We start from the raw sequence: 23518 nt of genomic DNA, 5'->3' as shown, positions 1-23518 counted from the left end.
CTAATTTTGATGAAAGCATTTTTTAAATTATTTTTTAACAGTTCAGGGACATGATCAGTTATGTCATATCTTTTTTGCAATTGTTTATTAAACACTGGGTGACAGTCACATTACAGCCAGTCCCCTCACCTAATCTCTATGGCAAAGCTTACTGAATAGCGGGGGACAGACACGATGGTAGACTTGGTGAGCCAGGATGTCATTCTCAGTTCCCTGTTCCGTGAGGCTAAATTTCCTTTCTGCTGAGATCATCTGTCAGTCTTACAAAATAAATAGCTTTTGTTTTTACAGCAGTGTGGCTGTCTTAACGTATTTATCCTCCAAAGATAAATGCAGAGTTTTGCAGTGTGCAAACATGAGTTGGTCCAATCCAAGGCTTCTAATAGATTTAATCTTTTAATTAATCCTTTAATTGTGTCAGTGAACTCATGCAAGCTTGCTTTTTAGCTCTTGGATATACGTAGGAGTTTACTGAGAGGATGCGGTGACTTATAATAATGAATCATTTATAGGAATCATTATCCTCTGGGATTGTCCCTGATCAAAATAATAATAGTAATTAAATAAAATGCTGTTTCTCATCCTCACATAAAAGAGCTCTTGTCCGATGGTATTTCTTGCTTATTTGTTTGAATGTAGCCAAAGTTACAAGTCTCAAGTTTACTAATTCATGCTGTGTCTGATTTATTTTCTCTCCATAATCTGTTTTTCAACCTGCAACATGGTTTGGATTTTTGTGAACTAATAGTAATACTAATATATTAGTATTTTAAAATACTAGCAATCCATTCTGTATTTCTAGGAATGAGATAGTTAAAGATGATTTCTCTTAGAGATAGTTATGTTACGAATTGTTAGCTCCTACTGGCTTGTTTTTCTAAGGGCTTTTCACTGTAGACTTCCAGAAATGGCTCTGTGAGCCACTAATACAAGAAGCACCATATAGGAACTATTCCTGCAGACCACAACTATCCTCTCTTTGTTTCACACTGGACATATTAGCCATGTATTTTGCTTTATTCCATAATGCAGAGCTAACGGTAAAATGATTAGGCACGTAACCAGTTTAGAAAGCTCCAGAGGTTCATGTATTGGGCTGTTAAATGACTGTATCCTCACTGATGATTCCTCTGTGCACTGCTTCCATGGAGATTACATGGAGCAACATGCTTTAAAACAAAAAAACATTTTCTTGTTTTTAAGACATTGTTATCAAGCTATATTTATTTTATCTGTGATACTTTTACATTAGCATTGGCATTGAAGGATGAAAGTATATGCACATTGCTTGTATATATTTGAGTCTTCAAGGTCTCATGGCCTTAAAAAAATCTGTACTTATGTTTAGGTTCAAGCATGTACTTGAGTGCTCTGCTAGGCTGGGTCGTTAAAGAGGAAGGACAGAAACATCCTGGATATAATTTAGCTGAAGTCACTTGAATTGGCCTGCACGTTCTCTTCCTCCAAGCTAAATCAGAAATAGTCACATTCCAATGATGTGTGCACGCCTTTCACCTTTTGGTCAGTATTAGAAAAATTTTTACTAATGGAAGCGGAAGCAGCTCTGTTGAAGTAAATGACTGCAGTTGCTTTGGCTTATCTCTAGAAGGAATTTGCTTTATAAATAATGATCTTGAATTATTGGAGAAGTGCTGTGGAATCTGAAGGCTAGCAAAACTGAAAAGAGCCGGGAGTGACCATTTGTTTTTATTTTGCTAAGGCTTCTAGTGCTCTACTTTTGCAACCATGCTGAGATTTGCTACAGGGAGAGTTATGCTCTAACTTAACGTCTCATATAGAAGGAAAACGTTTGACTTTTTTTTTGTCTTCAGACTTGACCTTAGTATGTGTTTGTTGTACAGCAATAAGCCAAAACACTTTTGTTTACACCCAAAAAGGAACACTCTTTCCTTATTGATCGTTGTAGGAAATCATGAATGTGAATAAATGGAAAGTGTTAGATGAAAGACTTCAGCGGTATAGAACATTTCATATAAAATACTCAATTTTTCTGTAGATGTATATTTTAAGATATTTTATGGTTTGTCTTTTATCTTTTTGGTTGAAAATAACAAACAGAGCAACTGGTCCTGGCCCTGGCCTGGTTTAGCACTGGTAAATACATTTATCCTTGACCTATTAGATACTGTTATGTCCTGAGCTGAAGGCAAAGTGAAGATCCCGAGTAAGAGTTTATCTCATTGGAGTACAGGATGGTTTTACAAAACAATGTTTGCTGTTAACAATTATTGCTATAAAATGAATGAAAAATGTTGAGTGCTGCTAACATTTAGACCATTTTTAAACAGCTAATTTGGGGAGATAAATAAGAAGCGTTGTAAAATAGAAGTGGTCACTTACATGAATAAACAGTAATTTTCTGACATACTCTGTCACTGAGATTTTAACTGTATCTGGTCTGCTCTTAAATTTAATTATTTTGTAATTACATGAGACTTTAATTACTTTGAAGGTATTTTTCCAAATACATTGTAAGGTTTAACTGTCCTGGTTCATAGGGTATAAGATTTGCAAATGTCTGTTTAAAACATGTTTCATTGATTTGTGATTTATCTTACTTAAAATAATTTGAATCACTTCTGCTTCACATTAAGCAATCACAGCGTTTTCATGCACAGCGTACAAACGCTGTGTACAATTCCTTGAAAATGCATTACAGTACTTTCATGTTGTAATTCTTGGGTTTCTCAGTGTATGACTTATTTTTTGGTTTTGCATTCATGTATTAAGTTGGCAAAATCCCTTTTTGTTCCAGTGCTTGACTGGTGAGGAAATTTTTTCTTTGCATGGGATACCGAACAACAGTCACATATCAAATTCAAGCTTCTCTACAATATGTCCTGCTGTTTTGCAACAGCTAATTTTTCACCCGTGTGATCATCAGGAAAACTTTGTGGATACCTCTAAACCACATTCTTTACAAGGTTAGTTAATTGCATTAATACTGCGTCTGGAGTGGAGTTTTCTTAGGAGAATAGTAAGCGTTTATCTATACGTAACAGGAGTGTCTTGTTTAGGAGGATATAGTTGTAAAGTGGGAACATAAAATTAAAATGCTCTTTCAGGTCAGCAGACTGTCTAAACAAATATCCTATCTCTTAACAGTGATCTATTAAAAATGTTTTAGAGAAAGGTGAAAGAACCGAGTAGGTAGTTATGGAATAATTTGCCCATTAAAGGAAGAGTCTTTCTGACCTGTTTTATTTGGATATTGGTTTGTGCCCTGAAGCATGAGGACTCTTGCTGGTTAATAGGAGAGAAGATGGGAGTACAGAAGGGAAGTTTGTGCAGGTGATTTGCAGTGGGAAATCAGACTTAGTGGGATGTGCATGTATCAAGGCAACTCAAGGTAAAATTATTAGGGGACTGCATTCGCATGGAATCATTTGCAGGTGGGAGTCATGACATCAGGGGAGCCAGTGACTGTTTTATTGAGGAAAAATACTCATGTTCTTTCCAAACTCCGACTCCTGCTTTCATGTCATCTTCTGTGCTGCCCCCTCCACATGGAACATCATCACATGGCTGAGTAGCCTTAATCTTCCTTCCTCCTATTTTTCTCACTATTATTTCTGTATTTATTGTGCACAGCACTGTACAGTGCAGTAAAAAATGTAGGACCGGGAAGATTCAGCTGGTTAATGAAGTCACTTGTTGCACTGATAAGGATCAAATATGTAATGGCCTATTTATTTGACTCAGTATTCCAAATAAATTTATTGTTCCAAGGGAGTCAGCTGCATTAAAGTGAAAAGTTCAGATGTTGGATGAGCAGGTGCCTAATGACAGTATTTATGAGCAGAGATACAGCGGTGTTTTTCATAACTTTTGAAATATTTGTATTAATAACATTCTGACTAATATAAGTGATGATATTTATTAAGAATCATTCCTAAGGATCATTCCTAAAACTTAGCTGTGTCAGTGAATAATTAGAATTATGTTTGATTAATCACTGAAACCATGGTGTCAATTTACCATAGTTGTTCTAGATTGCTTATACCACATGAGGGCACATATTGTCAAGAAGTCCATAATATCTGCCCCGGAAGGGCAGATATTTTTTGTTTGGGGCTGTTTAAGTAGATTGTACGTGGAAAGCTTGAGCTATAGTTAACCTCCTAAGCTATTTAGACCTTCCCTCTTGTTTTTCTTTTATCCTGCCAGCTCAGATGCAATGTCCAGTCGCCAGATAAGCAAGGCAGCCTTCTCCCTGCCCCTCCCTTGGCTGCAGCGCAAGAAATCTGCAAGGCCCATGGTTAGGGTATTTTGAAACCACAAGCATATGAGGCTGTGACACATAGTGGTACCTATTTGGAAGGGAGATTCACAGAAAGGCCCAGTGCCAAATGCAGATGGTGATTTATGCACGCCCCCATCCCATCACAAAACGAATCTGTAGCAATCTGTAGCATCTGAATGTGGCAGCATTGAGACCAGCTGATTTCAGTTACTACCCATGAAGCAAAATCCTCTACGCTCGTTTCCAGCTGTGCTTATGTGAATTTTCTGTGCAGGGACTCCCACACACTTAACAATATTCTGTTTTCCAAAATACAAACAGACAAGACATACAGAAGAAATTAGTACAATAAGCTTTACGGGACAGCTACTTGCAATAAAAAAAAAAGTGCTGCCGAAGCAGAGTAAAAGTTAAAAGGCAGCATATAGCATGTCCTTTTTCCTTGGGGTTTGTATATCTCATATGTAACCTAGCTGACCTTAGGGGCACACTCGTGTCCTCTTTCTTGCTTCTCTGAAAGGTAATAGGGAGGCGTATAGAGCTGCATGAAATAGCTGGAAACACCCAGTGGCATTCCTTCTGTACAAGGCAAACAGGTTCTGTGCTCTGCTTGGCTTCTTCAGAAAGGTATTCATACCTTTATTTCCTCTTCATCCCAGGACAGGGCTAAGGAAGAGCCTGAGCCTGCCTCAGGAAGGCCCAGAGCAATTGTCCCCGCATCTTATAAGGAACAATGCTGAGCAGTGGTGTTCTAAGGAGGGCATCTTGCTTGCACTCCTGCCACTTTATTTTTTGGATTTCTTGTGGCTTTGGGTATCTTGGCTGCCTCTTTGTTGGGGCCACAGTTCTAGAGACAGAAAGAATAATGGTAGTTGGCAAGAGCAGACCGTGCCACCAGTCTCAGGGGAAGTGAGGGTGTGTCCTAAGCAGAATGCTGTGCTCTGAAACGTGAAGTCAGACTAGCCAGCTTTCTGAGATGCATGGACTCATTAAAAGCTTAGTGTGGATGGAGTCCTAGTGAATAAAACCAATTTTAAGACAGCAGTGCATACATGATATTGTGAAATACAGTCCATAGTACACGAACTTTGGCGACATTGTTTGTCTTGGAATATCCCCCCCCCCCCCCCCAATTTGTGGTATTTTTCTTGTAGTACCAGTTCCTGTAATTGTGTAATTATGGGGTAATCTTTTTTTTTTTTCCTCTTCCCGATTACACTTCAGGTCTTTCTAAACTCAAAGAAAAGCTTGCCACAAGGCCCAGGAGCACCTTCCTGGAGAATGTATAAGAAAGATCTTAGATTTCTTTTATTCCTTTAAAAATTTCATTAGTTTAAACTAGTCCCCATACTACTGAGGCTCATTGCAGGATCTGTGGAATACCTAGGATGGATAATAATTTATTCTTTCATTGTCTGAGGTTATTTAATCGCTTATTTTAATTCTTCCTTAGTCTTCCACTTTGGGTGCATAAATCAGAAACAAAATATCAATATGTAAAATCCCAAGTTCTTTGGGCCATCCAGATCTAGGACAGAATTTTAAAAGTAAAACCACATCTATCTGCTGGCACCCTTAATCTCTGGTCAATCAGGAAGAAGAAAAGCTTTTCATTTTACATTTTTTTTGTGACAAAAGGGGATACTACATACCAGTGGATTAGAATATGTCCCTACTTGTGAGCACTGGTCCTTTAGTACCTTATGAGACATCTCCCATTGCATACAAAATGGCAACAGTTGTATGATTTATAACATGTACTTCAAGTTAAGTGTCCCAGTGTGTTTTGCTGTTCTGAACAAACAGTACCAGCATGAAAGTTAGACCATTTGTTAGTGAAGCATATAGTACCGTGAGAACTTCTCTCACAATTTGGCAATAACCTGTTTTTCTGTGCTTGGTTTTAAGCTCTATTCTCCTGTCACTTTGTCATCCACTGATCTACACACACAATTTGTAAATTTATCCTCTTTGTCTTTTGTTGTAAAAAGTAACTAGTACTGGCTTTTTTAATTGTAATTTTTGAAACTTGTTCTAATTTCCTGTGTCTGATGAAGTAATTTGGGCAAGTACACTAAAAGGTTAATATCTGATAAATGGAGGTTTTATTTTGTTAAGTCAGTTTAGAATGTACGTTTTGCACAGAATAATGTGTAGTTGTCTGTATACTAAACTGAAAGAGACTCGTGCTTCTATAGTAATCCCGAACTGTAAACAGTGGTTTGTGATTCATGATGGCATTGGAAGCCCATTTGTTTATTATAGATTTGATTTCAAAAAGATATTTACAAGCTTAATTGTCCTTTATTTTAATGAAAATTAATCTCCTGTGTAGCTTAGTGACTCTACCCATATCTTGTTGTGTGGTTTTCCCTCTCTCTCAAAAATGGCAAATGAATGTTCTAATTGGCATTAATTTACCTTCTGCAAGTGCTTTAAATGTTTCTAATGCTTTCTGTTCTTGACATAGTATAAAATTCATTACATATAAAAATTGTGACACTGTGCAAACAAAGTAGAGCCATCCCAGGTGCAGGTGAGGAATCTAGCTTAGTGTGTTTGCCAATTGTGTTACAGGAAAGTTAGGCTGCAGATCATAATCTGATCTGTTAGTTTCTGCTATGCAGAAAGGAATTTATGGTAACTTCTCTACATACATATTGTAAAGTTTATAATGATGCAACTTTCTGGATTATACTGAACTGTTCTCATATAGCCAACATTGTGTTGGCTTTGATTATTATTTGTGGTTAATTTTTATAGACAAACCCACTGTCTATGTGGATAACTTTGAGGTTCTGTGGTATCACTTGAGGCAGTGTTGTAGACCTCTTCAGTGCAACCTTTAAAGCTTCTCTCTGTACTCACAGGGACTTGAGGTGTCACTGGGAAAAACAGTAGTCATGCATAGAGGCACAACTTTGTGATGCTTATGAACAACAGCAGCAATGCGCCCTTCTCCTTATAATTCAGACCCCAGAATAATTATGCTATGGCTTTGTACAAGTCCTGGTGTCTGAACTCTAAAAATCTGAGACTATGCTTATGGTGAAGGAAGCTAAGTTATGGTGAACCCTGGTGCATTTGCCACTTCTTAGGAAGGGTTTTCCCCATTGTGTACCTAAATCACATGGCCATCTTTTTGAACCTAGAACCTCTTTTTTTAATATGCTTTCATTTCTCTATTATAATTGTCTCTACTATCAGCTATCTGCCACCTCACCTGTTTGATAAGCAGTGATGGGCAGCGTTTTCAGCCAGCAGAACTACTTTGAATTAGAGGAGGAGGAGTGCTAGGAACAGAAAGTTACCACCTCAGGATGATTTGAAGGAGTCATCCTTTATCAGGAAGTGGTTTTGGATCTAGTACACCCAAGAGAGCAGACTTTCTGTCTTGTAGTTCCTTAGGAGTCAATGACAATTTGATCTAACCCTGGGACTAGTAAGAAGTTTTGTCTTGTGTCTGTGCTATAGCTACTTTGACTGTTGGCCTAAGCCTTAATTTTTACTCTTCACTGACTGTAGAGAAGCCTGATTTATACTAGCAGCAGATAGGCTATCCCAGATCTTACCCTAGCACGGTTTCCATTTTTAATATGGTAGTCCCAGACAATGTTGCCAGATATTTCCTTTCTGCAGGTTTGCATCGTAAGTAGCTATGCATTTTAAGATTTTTATATTTGTGAAGTATAATTTCAACCAGGGAACCACTCTTTTCCCTAATTCCATGCCAATTTAGCTGTTAGAAAAATCACAAACAGCCTGAAATGGGTGTTATACTAAAATATTTTATATTTCTGCTTGTTGATCCACAGTTTGGGGATTTGGGTTCCTGGCTGTGACTATCATTAACTTCGCATCACTTCTGGGATTGATTTTAACTCCCCTCTTAAAGAAGTCATATTTCCCCAAGGTTTTAACCTACTTTGTGGGCTTGGCCATTGGTACTCTCTTTTCTAATGCAATTTTCCAGCTCATTCCAGAGGTAAGCACGGGGAATCATTATTTGGTTTGCCTACTAGTTTCTGAAGTGTATTAACTTTAGAAGCATGCTGCAGTAGGGTTCTGTGTGTGGGTTGCAGTGTCCAAAGAGTTGTGGGTGGGCGTCAGCGTCATTAGTTACCATCTCTTTCTGGCTGGATGAGCAGAGCCATCAAGATCTATGTCTAATTGTGCCATGGGAAAGACCAAGGGCTATTCTGCCTCTAGACAGAAAGAGAAATTTATTGGATAAAATTATAGTGACCTTTAATGGGCTACAGGTTAGACCCTCCTTGTCTTGCACTTTGCTACTACATTCCACATGTAAAGTTCTACCGAATTAAAACACTGTTAACATTTAATCCAAGTTAAAAAAATCTAAAAAGATCAAGATCTTTCATAATTTCAGCGTCATGGAAACTCATGGTCGGTAGAGATACAGTCTGTATTTTAGAGGAGTATCTGTGGGGGGGGGCATGCGTTTGTTTTTCTGGAAATGTGCTAAGATTACAGACTAATTTGCATTGCTTTTCTCTTCACTGTTAGGCATTTGGGTTTGACCCCAAAGTAGATAACTATATTGAGAAAGCAGTTGCTGTGTTTGGTGGATTCTATATTCTCTTCTTTGTGGAAAGGATTCTTAAAGTGATATTGAAGATCTATAAGCAGGTAATGAAATGTATCACTAACTGAACGAGCCTTGCCTTAAAGTACCTGTTATATTTTATGAGATACTTGATAGTTTAATAAAATGTGTGGTTTTTTCCATTTTATCTGAGGAATTCAGCCTTACCATGTGTTCTGATATATCTGTTTAAAATCCATATGGGTAGGGGAAGCAATCTCACTTTTTTGAGGGAGTTACAAGCAGAGCTGGGAATAGAATCCAGATGTGAATGTGGTCTGCTGTCAGTGGCGTATGCTCTAGTTGCTCTCAACGGCCAAGTCTTTGCCGTGCTAGCTAAACGCATCAAAAAAAGTGGAAATAAGTAAGAGCTGGAGAGAATGGAGTCTGCCCCTGGAGCTCCCCTTTGGGCAGGAGAAATCAATGTGACATATATACCTTCTTAATCAACTGTAAAGTGTAACTGTGCTGACAGTACCTGAACCTCACCTTCAGTAACTTCAGCTCTGTGTTTCCCCATGCTCTGGTACACAGAGCTGCTTTAGTGGCCCTGCAGTTATCCATATTGCACGGGACTCTGCTTTCTACCCATATGTCAGAGTACTTGTTTTCTGTGTACTCACGTGAGTGAGGCTGAATTTGTCTGAGAAGGGTGTCTGAAAATTTTTGGTCCTCTCCGCTCATGTCTTGCGAAGGAAACTGTCCTGTCTTCCTACTCTTACCTCACTTAAGGTCCCCCCTCCCAAACTGTGGCTGATATTGAAATTATGAAGATCGGCTGTCCCTCGTTTGTAATAACTGCGCCAAAAAACAATTAGAAAAAATGAATTTGTTGCCCTTTATTTTTGGGAACAGTTGACAAAGCCTAATAAGCTCTATTTGACAAGCAGCCATGAATAACTAGCAAATGTTGATCACTTACAGTCAGGTGTTCAGCTTGGGAGTTTCTATATAAAGGTATAAAAATGAAAAATCCCCACATGTATTCTGATTAGCTAAAAGTAAGAGGTAAGTTAGGAACTTAGATACATTTTGAGTTCATTTAAACATTTAAATGTTTACTGCTGCCCATTTAAACATTTACTTGGTGTTGAAAGCAAGGCAGCATGAATATGATGCCCCCACCTTTTCTTTTTTGATCTCTTTTTTATGTTTGTTATTTTGCTTTTTTTTTAATTAGCTACCTACTTACTTATTTGTCACCTAGACTGGCCACAATGACTCTGAAAATGGCGAACAGAATTGTTCTCAGGATAAGACTAACCCACCCAAACCACTATCATCCAGCAATGGGGGGACGTGTTATGCAAATTCAGCCGTCATAGAGAGCAATGGAAATCTTGGTTTTGACAGCATCAGTGTGGTCTCAGGACAGGTATGAAAATTGTGTCTATTTATTTATTTTATCCCTGCCAATTAAATAACCATATCTGAGGGGAGAGTTAATACGAATTTTTATTACTTTTGTCAAGTTTTTGTAAAGTTACGGCTTATAACTTGCTTGAGCCCTACGAAAAAAATGTGGGTTTTTGGGGCAAGCTTACAAAAGCTGAATGAGGTGTTCAATTTGTAGCCAACAAAAAGAGCTAACTGATATCAGTGTCAGGATGGGTAGGACAGAGATACATATTTAATCAGATAATTCAGTTAATTTTGATTTTGTTGTTGTTGTTATTGTTTTGCTTCAAGACTGATAGTGTGTTTTAGTGTTGCATGATCCATACTGTGTTCCTGACTACGTAAAGCCATAAGTGTGAGAACCTGATTCCTCTGAATCATTGATTAATGAGGAAAACTAATACAGTAACTTTTGTGCAGTATCTTGTGAGCACTGGTTGTGCTAGTCCAGTATATTTGGATACTGTGGGAATTGTGGAGGTAATATGTTGAGACAGAAGCCATTCCTCCTGGTTTAAGTATTGTTCTCTTTCAAATTTGTTGTCTATATTTCTCTGTGTTTGTTTTCATACTACAAATACGACTTCTTTCTGTCTGAGAAGAAAATGGAAGCAGGAAGAGAAAGTTGGTGTGCTTCTTTATGCTTTTCCCTGTACAGGGAGGAGCAGTACTGTCCCTTATTTTAAAAAAATAAACACATAGAAACAATTCTCTGATGGCTAAGGCAGATTTTTTCATAGTAGAGATTTCTGTTTTACCACCCATGTTCTTTAGCCAGTAAGTTGTTTGTGGCGAGCAGTGAGGAGCAGGAGAGGAAGCCAGAGGCAGGCCCTAACAGCTGGGAGAGAATCTGAGAGTTCTGCATTGACCCTGCAGGCTCACAGGGCGTTTGATGCACACAGTTTAAAGTACCAAAATTGTACTTGTCCTTACTGTAGAAATGTCATGAAGTGTGGTGGATACTGGGCATTTTAAAAACTAGGAGAAACATGCTTAATAATTAAAATTGTATGGGCACCAAGAGGGAATTAGTATTATGAGTGTCCCTAAACTGTATTTTGTAGATTCATAAAACAAACAAAAGAACCCTCCACTCTCTGTGGAGACAGTCCTCTCCAGTGGTATGGGTGTTGTTTTTCTGCCCTGTTTACCAGAAGTTTTATCTGGACCTATTCCATTATTACATTTTGGCTAGCCATCTGCTTACACGTGACATAAACATAACAAAATCATACCATATATTATAATAATAAAATGTAACTATATAGCATTTATTTCTAGCAACTAGTTCAGATGTAGTGCTCATGATCATAAGGTATTGTAGGTAACCCCAAGGTCCTTTGTGGAATACTCATACATCTCCTTTTATATGCAGTCTTGACTTCAAGAACTTAAAATTTCACAAAGGTTCTTCTCCTTTACTTATTGTTCGTATGAAAATTCATGCTTTCCATTCTTTCTTCCTCTCCATTTCTCCAAGCCAGGAAGAGAATATGTTGTATTAAAACCTTCTGAAAGTAACAGGGTAAAATTCACTCTGGAGCCAAGGCTGGCCGCAAGGAAATGCTAGTGGCAGATAGCCTTCTGCTGATATTGGACACAGCAACAAGAAAGCCATCATTAGTCTTATCCTTCTCCAGGCAGGTTCAAAGGGGCCAGGCAGCCTTCAGAGTCATTAGGGGGCAGGGGAGGGCCAATGTGGCTGAGGGGTTTTGGGGCAGCTGGGGTAGTGCCATGAGGGTAGGTATGCATTCAACTTTACAGGCATTTGGTATTTATGAAGGAACCATTTGGCATAAGCCAACACATACCTAATAGAATTTTAATGTTTCCTTGTAATCTAAAGCTTATTAGAGAGGGCAAACACAGTGTAGCCAGAAATCATCATGTAGGCTTTAAGGAGGGAGTCTGAAGTCCAGTTGTGCCAAAGTGTGGTAGCTGTTTTCAGCCATGGGGATCCAGCCATATTCTCTCTTTTAATGCCTGAACAGACTGACTGCCAGAGTCTAAATGTTTTTATTAGTCACATACTTTCAGATTTCACTTGCAGTAGTAATTGCAACCTTGGAAACCTCTTTTGTGCTTACCCAAAATTTCTGTCTACTATGCATTAAAATTATATGGCTTGACAACAATAACTTTGAAGAAAAGTTGTTTCAAAGACAAATTGCTGAAATGTCTGCATCCCTGAGCGCACAACATTAGAGTTATATAACAAAACTTTACGGTGGCCTTTATTTATGCCCTGGAGGCAGTGTCAGGATTCCTTCTTGGTCCTGTGGGCACTTCCAGAGGAACAGAAGGACATGTCTGGTTCATGTCTGAGGGAGTCAGAGATGCATTAGAAATAGCAACAGTTATCTGATGAGATATCATAGGATAAAATAAGAGAGTCTCTGTATAATTTCTTAAGTTTGGGAACAAAGGAGAGGCCATTACTATTAAAGAAACAATTGTGTTCAGAAGAGCAAAAATACCAAGGATGTCTTTGGTTTACTATAAACTATGGAGATACAAATATTACAGAACTGCACTAATAATTAATAAAAGTCAGACCTGATAGTCCAGCTGGGTATTACAGAGCTCCTTAGCTGGCATCTCTTCTGTGACGTCTGCTAAACTACCATGACAAAGTGGGAACAGTCCAGCAGAGACAGACATTGTTCATTTTTGCCTTGGAATACTATATATTTGTAGGGTAGATTTGTCAGTAGTCTGCCTTATCTTAAACATTAAGAATATGTATTAGTTGTTCATCTACTTCTATCGGACACACAATCTAGTAAAGTTCGGAATGTAGTGTCATTGTACTTTATATAATTTACAGAAGTCAAGACATTATCTAAAATAGATTACAGGCAAGAATTATGATACTTCAGAGCTACACAGTAAATGGCAGACAGCTGTATATATATTACAGAAGCCTCTCAGAAACCGATTCCTAGTTTTTAAACTGCAATTGTTTCTGCATTTTGAAAGATTGGATCAAGAAAGTAATTTTTGGAAGTAAATAAATGCTGTTCTCCTAAATTAATTGCAATTACTTAAAAAAAAAAAAAGTCCATAGATAAAACAACCCAAACCTCAGGACATTTCTAGAGTCAGTTCCATTCTTGATGAGTTCAACAGCTAATTCTTAATAGGATCTTATTACTCAATGTTCATTTTCTTCATACATGCATAGAAAGTTCAGCACATACATTTGTAAATTATTTATTTCAACAAAAAATCCCTTCAGATCAGATTTTTATGTTTGTCATACATATGTAATGCTTTGGACTGTCATTGGAATTCTCAGTTGTGCAACTGGTACCAGAAAATGGGTTCTTTATTTAGTTCTATGGCTAAGCCAGTTATGCCCCTACAGCCATCAGAAAACTGTAGGCACACACATGGTTCCCACATAAAAACAAATGTGCTTTGATGGGAACAAACATAAACAAGTATGTACAGGTGACATTTTTGCACATTTGTATTATTTCCTCACTGTTTTCATTGCTCTCTTAGGAATTTTCATCCTAATAAACTCTTTTCATAAAACCATTTATTTTATGGAGGTGGTTGGCATTTGATGTGACAATTTTTTGGTAATAGAAAGTTTTTACAGAACAAAAACCACCACCACCTCTCTTTCTCATGTATAATAGAAGTTGCTAATACACCTTTTCAAAATACAGTTTATTAATTAATAAACTGAGATTAATATTGTTGTTTTATCAGAAAATACTTGCTGTTGTTGTTGGGGTTTTTTTGTGTGTGTGTGGTTTCCAGAACAACAATGTTCTTTTTTAGTAGAAAAATGAATGAATTATTCAAAATAAAAATCTGTGCATTGTCTCAAACTCCCTTTCCTCAGTGAAGCTAGAAACATGCCCAAGAAAGAAGATGTGCTTTTGGCAGAAATCAGGACGATCTACAAAACAATGCCTCCATCAGTTCTTAGGCAGCTTGAAGGATGGTCACCAGAAAAAAACATAGGGGAACAGAACTTCAGCTCAGGGAGCTGGATGAATAGATGGAAGAGCTTCGCTAATTGTATTTGAGTTTTCTCATATTCATGTTTCTTTTTACTTCCCGTTACCTAATATATGTATTTTATGTGGCTTGCTTTGTAATGTTTCTTTCTTAAAGTGAAGTTCAAGTTGCCTTTGTGGATTAAGAGAGAGGTCTATTAATCATAAGTGTTCCTATCTCAAACAGAATTAGTACAGGTACAAATTAATCATCCCAAAAATATGATTGGCATTGCTTGTGTGTTAGATGAAATGTTGAGAGGAAAACCTCCAAAAACTGAAGGCAAGCATGTAGTACAAGTCTAAAACCTATGTGTTTGGGTCGGCGGGGAAACTCCCAATTTTTGGATACCATTGCTTATTTTCACATCAGAAAAGTATAATTTCAGGACTTCCTATGCACTGAATAGGAGCTGTACGTGTGCTTTATGGCAGTTGTGGCACTACTTAACCAAGGCTTTATTAGCTACGAGTTCCAAGTAGTGCAACAGGCATCTGACTCAGATATCCCTGACCTGAACTTTTGTCCTGTCCCAGGATGGCTCGTACAAGGATGTAGTATGTCAGATAAGAGTCTGGTGAGCAAATCATGAGACAGACCTTACTGCTCTGTCACTAAAGATTTTGTAAGAAATTATTAATCATTATATTTCCATGAAGTTCAAAATTCAGTTGCCTGGTAGCGTTTGCATTTGATATGGCAAAACTAAAACAATTTGCAATGTTCTTTTTAATAACTAAGGAAAATTTCGTGGAATAATCTGTGACCTTTTTGTAAGGAGGAAGAGGTGTTCCTCTACACCCTTCTCCTACAAGAGGAGGGGTGCATAAATATGTATATGGGCACACTGTATTCCAGTAAGTAAGCACTAGTTAATGCCTTATATGCAAATCCTTTTTTTTCAGGGGGGAAATACTATAATGCTTGCAAATATTATGTAGCTATAATATATGTGTGTACAGAAATTTATCAGAATGGATCATCAGGAATTTTTTAGGGGAGGTTAGTTTGTGCTCCCAGGTAAAATGGCAGTTCCTTTTATCTGGTTCAAGTTTTTCATTATTTCATGGCACCGCATGTATAAATTACTTCCACTTCTGGAAGGAATTATTGAGATCCCTGGTGTGTATGTGCGTTGCAGTTTTATATTAGCCTGTTGTTTTCGTGCTCTGAGCCTTTAACTTGCACAGTCAGAATTACCCACTGCTGTTTTTATTAAACATGCACTTTGTAGAAACTAATTTGAATAGCTGGACTTGACTGTCATTGCCCAAAACTAGAAATAAAGTTTACGGAGTATCTGGATGTATGTCTATATTCACATGTACCTGGCTGTTACTGTGGCAGCTAAGTGTGTCTCTGCGAGCATGATGTACTGTCAGTATGTAACTGATCCAGATGTGTTTTAGGTAGGAAATACAGATGCTGTCAGTCACTGTGATCAGATCCTTCTCACCGTACTTGCTTAATAGAGGTGGCTGAGGAGGCTGTGAGGAGCCATGGCGCACTCTTAATCTGATAGAGACTCCAGAGAGACATTCAGACCACTATGGTCTGAACTGCTTTCTCTGTCAGCTGAAGGGCATTCAGATAAAGCTTTGTAGTCAGAAGGGTGTTCGGGCCCTGTGTGTTAACTTGTTGAAACAGAAAACATTTGGTGCTGCTACCTGTCTCTCTTGCTTCTCGGACCAAGCATTTTGGTCTTCGTATGCAATGGTGCTCTATTTTATACTTGGCATTCATTTAAAGACAGAAGTGTGATTTGTTGGCTTCTTTATTCTATGTTTTATGTAATTGCTTTATTGTGTTGTTTTTTTCCAGGAAGAAACCACCCAAGGCAGCTTATGCAAGTGTCTTAATGGGCGTCCACTGTCAAAGATTGGGACCATTGCTTGGATGGTAACACTGAGTGATGCCGTACATAATTTCATAGATGGTTTGGCTATTGGTGCTTCTTTCACTTTGTCTCTGTTTCAAGGGCTTAGTACCTCCATAGCCATCTTGTGTGAAGAGTTTCCTCATGAACTGGGTAAGGAACTTCATTCAACATGTTGTTTACTGTGGAAATCACTGTTGTAGGAGGTTGTGCTGGCCAAAAGTTGGCGTAGATTGAAAGTTCAGACAAATTAATGGAAAAAAATATTCATCAAAAGCTTCCCAAGCACCAAAATACACACCTAGCACAGGAAGTTCCCAAGTGCAGGTGGGTGAAAGCTGGGAATGTATATTAGAGAGGTATTAATTGCTCTGTTCATATATGCTGCATACGCCGTTGTATTAATTTTTTTTTTTTTAATCATTAGAGGTAGTTCTGTGTTCCTGTGCTCTTAGCTCAATTGTGCATCACCTATTTGCTTTAGAATATTTCAGTTACCTTAGTATTGAAGGGAAATCCTCATAATTTACTTGAATGAAGAAAAACAGCAGGGGGTTATAATTTGTACACAAATCATGTCTTTTCTTCAGACTTCCTTTGAAATCAGAAAATAATCTCAATATTGTTTTCTGAAGATACTTTTTTTTCTCTTTTTTTTTTTTTCCTTTCTTTTCTTTCAGGGGATTTTGTCATCTTGCTTAATGCAGGAATGAGCACTCGGCAGGCTCTGGTTTTCAACTTTCTGTCTGCATGTTCCTGTTACATTGGGTTGGCTTTTGGTATATTAGTAGGCAACAACTTTGCTCCTAATATCATCTTTGCCGTAGCCGGTGGAATGTTCCTGTACATCTCTCTGGCAGATATGGTGAGATATAATTTCATTTTCAGTTACTTATTTTTCTGCAAGAAAACAAAGACCTCACTAAGTGTCTCCAGTAGAATTTAGTATTTTGTCCCTCTCATGCCAGTGTCATCTACTTATTATTATTAGTAGATGTTAAATCATCAATTATACCCTTAATGGAGGTGCACAAATAGTTACGCTTATTCATGAAACATGAAAGCCTTTCACTTCACAAATAGGGCTGATCAGATTATTGCTGAAAAGGAGTTTTAGAGAGAGAGACAAGCTTTTCATGAATTTGGGCTGGTTTCATCAAAGAGTAAAAAGTGTATAAATACTTTGTTTCAACATTTTAAAGTGGCAAAGTATTTCACCTTATTTTTAAAAGGTTCATTTGTCTATACCATATTTTGAAAGAAAAGAAAAAAAAAGGTAAACAAAATGAAACTAAATATTTAGTTTTGAGTTGAATGAAAGGTGTTGTGTAACCACAGTGATAATTTTGGGTTCTTTAGGCGAAAAACCTGACTTAAATTCTGTTCTGGTTTAAATTAAACAGTGCCAGCCCCAGTTTCTTGGTCCAGACTAAAAAATTTGCTGAACTCTGTTCAAAACAGTCTGTCTATCATTTATTTTTTAAAGTGTGCTAGAAGATATAAGCTGAAGAAATTGTGCTAAGATCCAGATCAGATTTAGACGCTGGGAAATAAAATCTGGATTTACAGGCAGTCAGCAGTATTCCATAATTTACCCTTATGATGATGATTTATCTCAAAATGAGAGATCTTTCAAGAATTTTAAGTTTTATTATGTTTAATTCAGTGTTGTAAGAACATCTGCAAAGGTGCTTACACCTGCCACATGAGAATCCATTTGAGTGTACAACTGGAAGAGTGAGGCCTGAATTTGAAAAGATTTGAGATCCCAGTTTGGTTCTATATGCATTTAAGAACTGTCATATAGTTATAGTGACTATTTCATTAAATACTATTATAGTTTAGGTAATAACATAGGATTTAATAAGTAATAATGTTAGAGTTAAATGAATAATAGAAATAGTTTATTTTACAAGTTTGCAGTACGTTAATTGCTAATGCTTTTCATTTAGTTTCACTCTTATATAATGAATAGTAGTGTACTCAACTATGATGTGTAAAACTCATGGCATAAATTTAGAGTGGCTCAACTTAAATTTGTTACTAAATCCACCAAAGTAGGTAACATTCTTTTCATTGCATCTGTTGTTCTGTTCTCTCTGTTTTTCTCTCACTGTCTCTCTCCCTCCCCCCTCCCCGCCAATCTCTCTCTCTTTTTATAGGTTTTTGGATTGTATCAGTTACCTATCTGAATTTTTCTTCCCCCTGAAAAGTCTGAAATAGGGTATTCAAGTACAGAGATCTGGCTTTCCGCTTTCTGTTATGATTTTCACACACTTCTGGTTTGCTTGTCCAGAAGCAGGTAGGATTAACTAGAATGTCATTCCTTCCTTCTTTTCTTTTTGCTGTTCTTTTTTCCTCCAGTATTGGCATAGTCCAAACTCTGCCAGCAAGATCACTGTGTGGTGAGGCTGTGGGCATGTGAGAATGTGTACACTGAGGTGTGTGCACAAATGAGCCTTGCTGTATGGCATGAAGCTGATCTGGTTTGTTGTCTTTGCCTCTTGTGCAAGAGGATTATGGAGCTCTGGAATGATTTCTGGGAGGGTTTGGCCACTTCCCAGTAACCTTAGTCTGTTCTTCAAGAGTTGCATTACCTTCAATGGCTGTTTTTGCCTTGTGAGATCAAAGAAAGATACAGCTTCTGAGTCACCATCCTGAAGGTTTCTAAACTAACACTGAAATATACAGTCTTCATTGCATTCTGGCTGTACTACTCTCAGCACAGCAGGAGAAGAGTTTAAAGCTTATTTGAGTATGTTTGTCAAAATCCACTGTGGTTGACTTTATCTGCAGCACACACACACCCTGAATCACCCCATACAGGGGACTTTATTGCCAGTGCTCATCTGCCGTCACCTCCATTGGCTCTCAGAGGAAGTATCTTTGTTTCTGCAGTTAACAGCAGATCAGTCATTGTTTGCTATTATGTTGCCATTAAGATGCCTGTTGCGGAATGAAGAATCCCTTCATTGCACTGTAATACCACATGTGTAATACCACATGTGTTACCACCAGTTTCACAACATTCTTCTTCTTTCTTCCTTGCTTTTACCACTACCTCATCAGCCCACCAGACCTTCTATTTGTAACAGATTTCTTATTTCTGAGGGGTTCCCTGTGTTTTCAGCTTCACTTCATTTGCTTATAGATAAGCAGAAGAATCCTAATCTTCCATTTCCTGAACAAGGATTTCTCTGTTTATATTAGTGAAGGACGAAACACAACATTTAGCAATACAAGGGCAGCTGCTCCTAGCAACATATGGACCAACAATTTGACCCTAGGAGACTGCTGGAATCAAAAAGAGGAAATTTGTGTGAGAGACAACCAGGTGAAATCACAGTAGAGAGGAACAAAACACCATTTCATTTTACCATCCCTGGTGAAGTGGTTTTTCAGGGTAATTAGGGTGGCCTGTTCCTGTGACTGCCTTCACCCTCTGTTAGTTCTAATATTCAGTCCAAAGTAGCCATATGGTTCAGTTCTTAATGCCTTAAGTTATGCCTGCTACCACAAGATGGCAATACTTACCTAAAAATATCCCTTTTTTCAGTTCCCAGAGATGAATGATATGCTGCGAGAGAAAGTGACAGGAAGAAAGATGGATCTCACATTCTTCCTTATTCAGAATGCTGGTTTACTAACGGGGTTTATTGCTATACTGATGATTACCTTGTATGCAGGAAATATTCAGCTGTGATAATGCAAGTGAAAATGGAATCAGTACGGAAGACATCAAGTAAATTACAAATGGAGGACACTTGAAATCCATAAAGGGACATTCATTTAATCTACTTGGTTTTGAAATGGTGACAAGTCCCGTCCTGTCCCCTTTGCTCCAAACACAGAAAATTCTTCTTTAGGACTTGCAGTCAATCCAAATAGTAGGAGTTGTCAACTTCTGTACTATGCCAAAGAACCGATTCTAATATTTTTATTTCTGCTTAAAATTATCAGACATATCTGAACTTGTTATAGAGAAAGGATGTTACTTGGCCAGTAGAATTATGCAATACATGCAACTACATGCAACTCAAGACTAAATGAAAGCTGAGGTCTTCAAGGAAGATGCTTATTTAAAAGAAAATAATGGAGTCTCATATCCTTTTTTAACTGTGATGAAGGCAAGCAGTTTCAAAGCTGGTTAATTTTCATGACTTTTGTTGCAGGATTTGTCTGTGTGACATCCCCTTCCCCCACCAAAAAAAAAAAAAACCACCAAAAAAAACCCTATATCAGAGTAGGTACTAATGAAGCTAAGATGTTTAATTACTAATTAACACTGGAAGGAAAGATACCAGTTAGTGCTTTTGATCTTTTCTCTTTATAAGTGCACTAGGGAATTGTTGATTTATTTTGAGAACCACTTTTTTTAATTAGAGGGAACCTGTGTTAAATTTATGACGATTTATCAACTCCATAATATTTTAGAAACATTGAGTATTTTAAAAATGTTCAAGCATTTTGTATTTTATGAAAATAATAATGTTTTATGTTTAAGTTCCACAAATATCCCTTTCAAAAATCAGTATTTTGGGTTAATTTTTTTAAAGATTTATTGTTAGTTTTACAAAGTGGAATTTAGAAAAAAATTGCTAAAATCAACATTCCAGTAAGCTTTTTTGTAATTTGAATAATCTTCTTGTGTGCAGTTGGGTGAAAGTAAGTGATACTAAAATATACAGACTCTTACCACAATCTGTTGCATGTGAACTTTCTAAAATCATGCTTGTACGTATGAGTTCTTCTGAAATAAACAATTCAGCTACTCTGGTGTTGTAAGATGTGTGCAAGGAAATTCATTAAAAAATATATTCCATTTCAGTCACCACTAAGCTTTGAAGGAAGTGTTGTTATTCTCTAGTAAGTTACTTTTTTTCACTGATTTTTAGGCAAGTTTTACAACTTCAAAGAAGATACTGTTTCTTGACATATTTCCTGGCAGTAGGAAGAGACAAATCTTTTATTTTTAATTCACTATTAAAATATATTTTCTAGAAGGTAAAGGATTTATTTTAATATTTTATTTGAATCTCATCTGTAATTATGTTAGAAGAAATAACTTCTCTATGTGTCTGGTTGATAAAAACTTTAAGGCAAACTGCACAGGAGTGGTAAATGATACTTATTTTAAAATATGTTATAAATGTTAAAATGTGATGATAGTAGTCTATGATATTTGCTGTATGGAAAAAGCATTTATTAGTCACTTTATGTCCTCTAAGTTTCTGTGAAGAAGAGTCCACCCACTCCATGTTCTTTCCTTTAATTCTTTCTTTTGTTGATTCCTTGGATATAAGCTGTGTAAATGCTACTCTTGTGTGTGACAAGAATGTATTATAGTAACTATGAATGTTCATAGACTTTTTAAAATCAGTTGACCATTCCTAGTTCATCAGATTATTATAATAATAGGCCTGCATGGTACTTTTCACCTTTAAATCGAAACACTTGCAAGGGAGACTTGATTTTTGTTATCTACCTAAGGAGGAAAAAATGAGACAAACGAGTCATTGAAATAACCTACTTTTAGATCACAGAGCAGACTAGAGATGGAACAAAGTCTGATTTTCAGGGTAGTACTTTAGTCACAAACCAAATTGCCTTTTCTGCTAGTGGAATATTTAGTAGGTAAGAAAGCTTTTTGATTTCTGTATGAGTCGGTTTGTCTGTATAATCTTTGCTATTATGTTTGTCCAGTACATATAAAATAAATCTATTCCAATTCTAGGACTGCCTGTGATTTCCTAGATTTTGCTGATACATCCAGGGAGGAAGAAGCATGAGCAAACACTCAAAAAATTGTTGTTTTGTGACAGATAAGACTGCAGTAAGTTACTCCCTAAAAGTTTGGAAATTAGTTGAGGGGAAAGATTTTCATATTCTTTTTCATGTTAATGTCATCTGTAACACTGTTCATCTTATATTCTGCCACCTCTTCAGCCTTCTTTTCAACAGTTGTGCAAATGCTATGTATAATGTAATTTCAGAAGGCTCTTATATACTTGCGTATTTGTTATTTCCTTAGGGCAAATTATCCGATATCTAATGTTAGACATTATCTAGCATACACTTGGGAAGATATTCTGTGTTAGCAATACTGTCATAGATAGTATACTGTCGTAAATAGATCACTGTTGTAAAGTTTCCTCTTTTTTTCATGATGTGGTTCGTGACCCAAGACACACTTCAGTAAATTTCACTAGAGATTGGGAATAAAACCAACACCACAAAACCCCCACACCTGTAAGACACTAAAGAAGGAAGAACAATTGATTTTGGAGCCAAAAGCATGTAAAGAGCAGCAACGTGGACAAGGGATAAACCCTAGAGTTGTTCTGATCCCTTGAAGAAGGGATATGCGGAAAAGTGAAATGGTCTATGGGGGAAACCTGTCAAAATTGTGATACATAATTACTGTCTATGATTTCAGAAATGAAAAATGAATTGACAAATTGAATTGGTACTTAAAGTTTAGGGTTATTGCTTTTGACATTTTGATGAGTTCTTTACTGAATAAGCATTTAATGCATCAAACTAAAAACTTGGTCTCAACTATAAGCAGCTAAATTAAATATCGGCCCCATTCTAACAGTCGTCTGGAACTCGTTGTGGTCTTCTATATGTTGAAGTATTGGCCCTGCTCCTCCATCAAGTTTTGCAGCGTGCCTGAAGCTTTGCGTTGCCTTAGTTAAAAGAGCTACAAAACCTAACCTACATAGTTTAAAGGTGACTTGTACATGCATAAATTACATTCAGTTATGCTAATGATAGCAATGGAAGCATCTCCTATTTGATACATGTAGAGAACCAATTGTGTGTGCTAATTTCTGTGTCACAATCCGTAATTTTTTAAGAAACCACTGGTTTTACCTGTACATAGGTGAACAGATTTACATATCTGCATGTTGTTTTGCCTTGTACTGTAGCATCTCATCTGTGTAAATTTGAAGGTGACTAAGATCCGGGGAGAAAAGAGTCTTAGATACAATTCTAATGAAGCCATTTACGGAGGCAAACAGTGTTGAGCCAAGTTTTAACTTCTCTGAACATGTAACTTGTTGCTAAATTTAGAACATGGATTGAACACGCATTTCCTTTAATGCTAGACAATAATGCTAAGCAGTAGAATTCAAGAAATCTTTCAGATCCCTTGAAACTTAAAAAAAAAAAAAATCCCACAAACAGTTTAAGTCAAGTGAAAACTGCTTAGATAGAAATCTGATTGTAAGAACAACAACATGTAACAAGAGACACAGAGTCCCACACTTCTCTCTACAGTTACGGGAGCTAATCAGCTGTAGTTGATTCCTTCAGTATGTTGCAACAGCTTCAGGTATTTGAGCTTCCAGCCTAT

The 23518-nt window shown here is 37.1% G+C and overlaps 1 protein-coding gene across 5 annotated transcripts in view; it reads left to right on the top strand.

Moving 5' to 3' along the window:
• SLC39A8 (solute carrier family 39 member 8) overlaps positions 1–21891 on the top strand; it is a 37927-nt gene extending 16036 nt beyond the window's left edge. For 3 of the 5 annotated variants that reach the window (XM_076336815.1, XM_076336816.1, XM_076336814.1), the window contains 7 exons: positions 2777–2945; positions 8080–8249; positions 8792–8914; positions 10078–10245; positions 16104–16311; positions 16839–17023; positions 19715–21891. In XM_076336815.1, coding sequence (XP_076192930.1) covers positions 2777–2945; positions 8080–8249; positions 8792–8914; positions 10078–10245; positions 16104–16311; positions 16839–17023; positions 19715–19861 — 1170 coding nt within the window. In that variant the 3' untranslated portion in view covers positions 19862–21891. The other 2 variants (XR_012995194.1, XR_012995195.1) reach the window with 2 other exon arrangements.
• Positions 21892–23518: the final 1627 nt, after the last annotated feature.

This window comes from Aptenodytes patagonicus, chromosome 4 (assembly GCF_965638725.1).
Source record: "Aptenodytes patagonicus chromosome 4, bAptPat1.pri.cur, whole genome shotgun sequence".
NCBI classification, from domain to species: Eukaryota; Metazoa; Chordata; class Aves; order Sphenisciformes; family Spheniscidae; genus Aptenodytes; species Aptenodytes patagonicus.
Note: the sequence above shows the minus strand (reverse complement) of the source record. Positions and strands in the feature narration are given on the sequence as shown.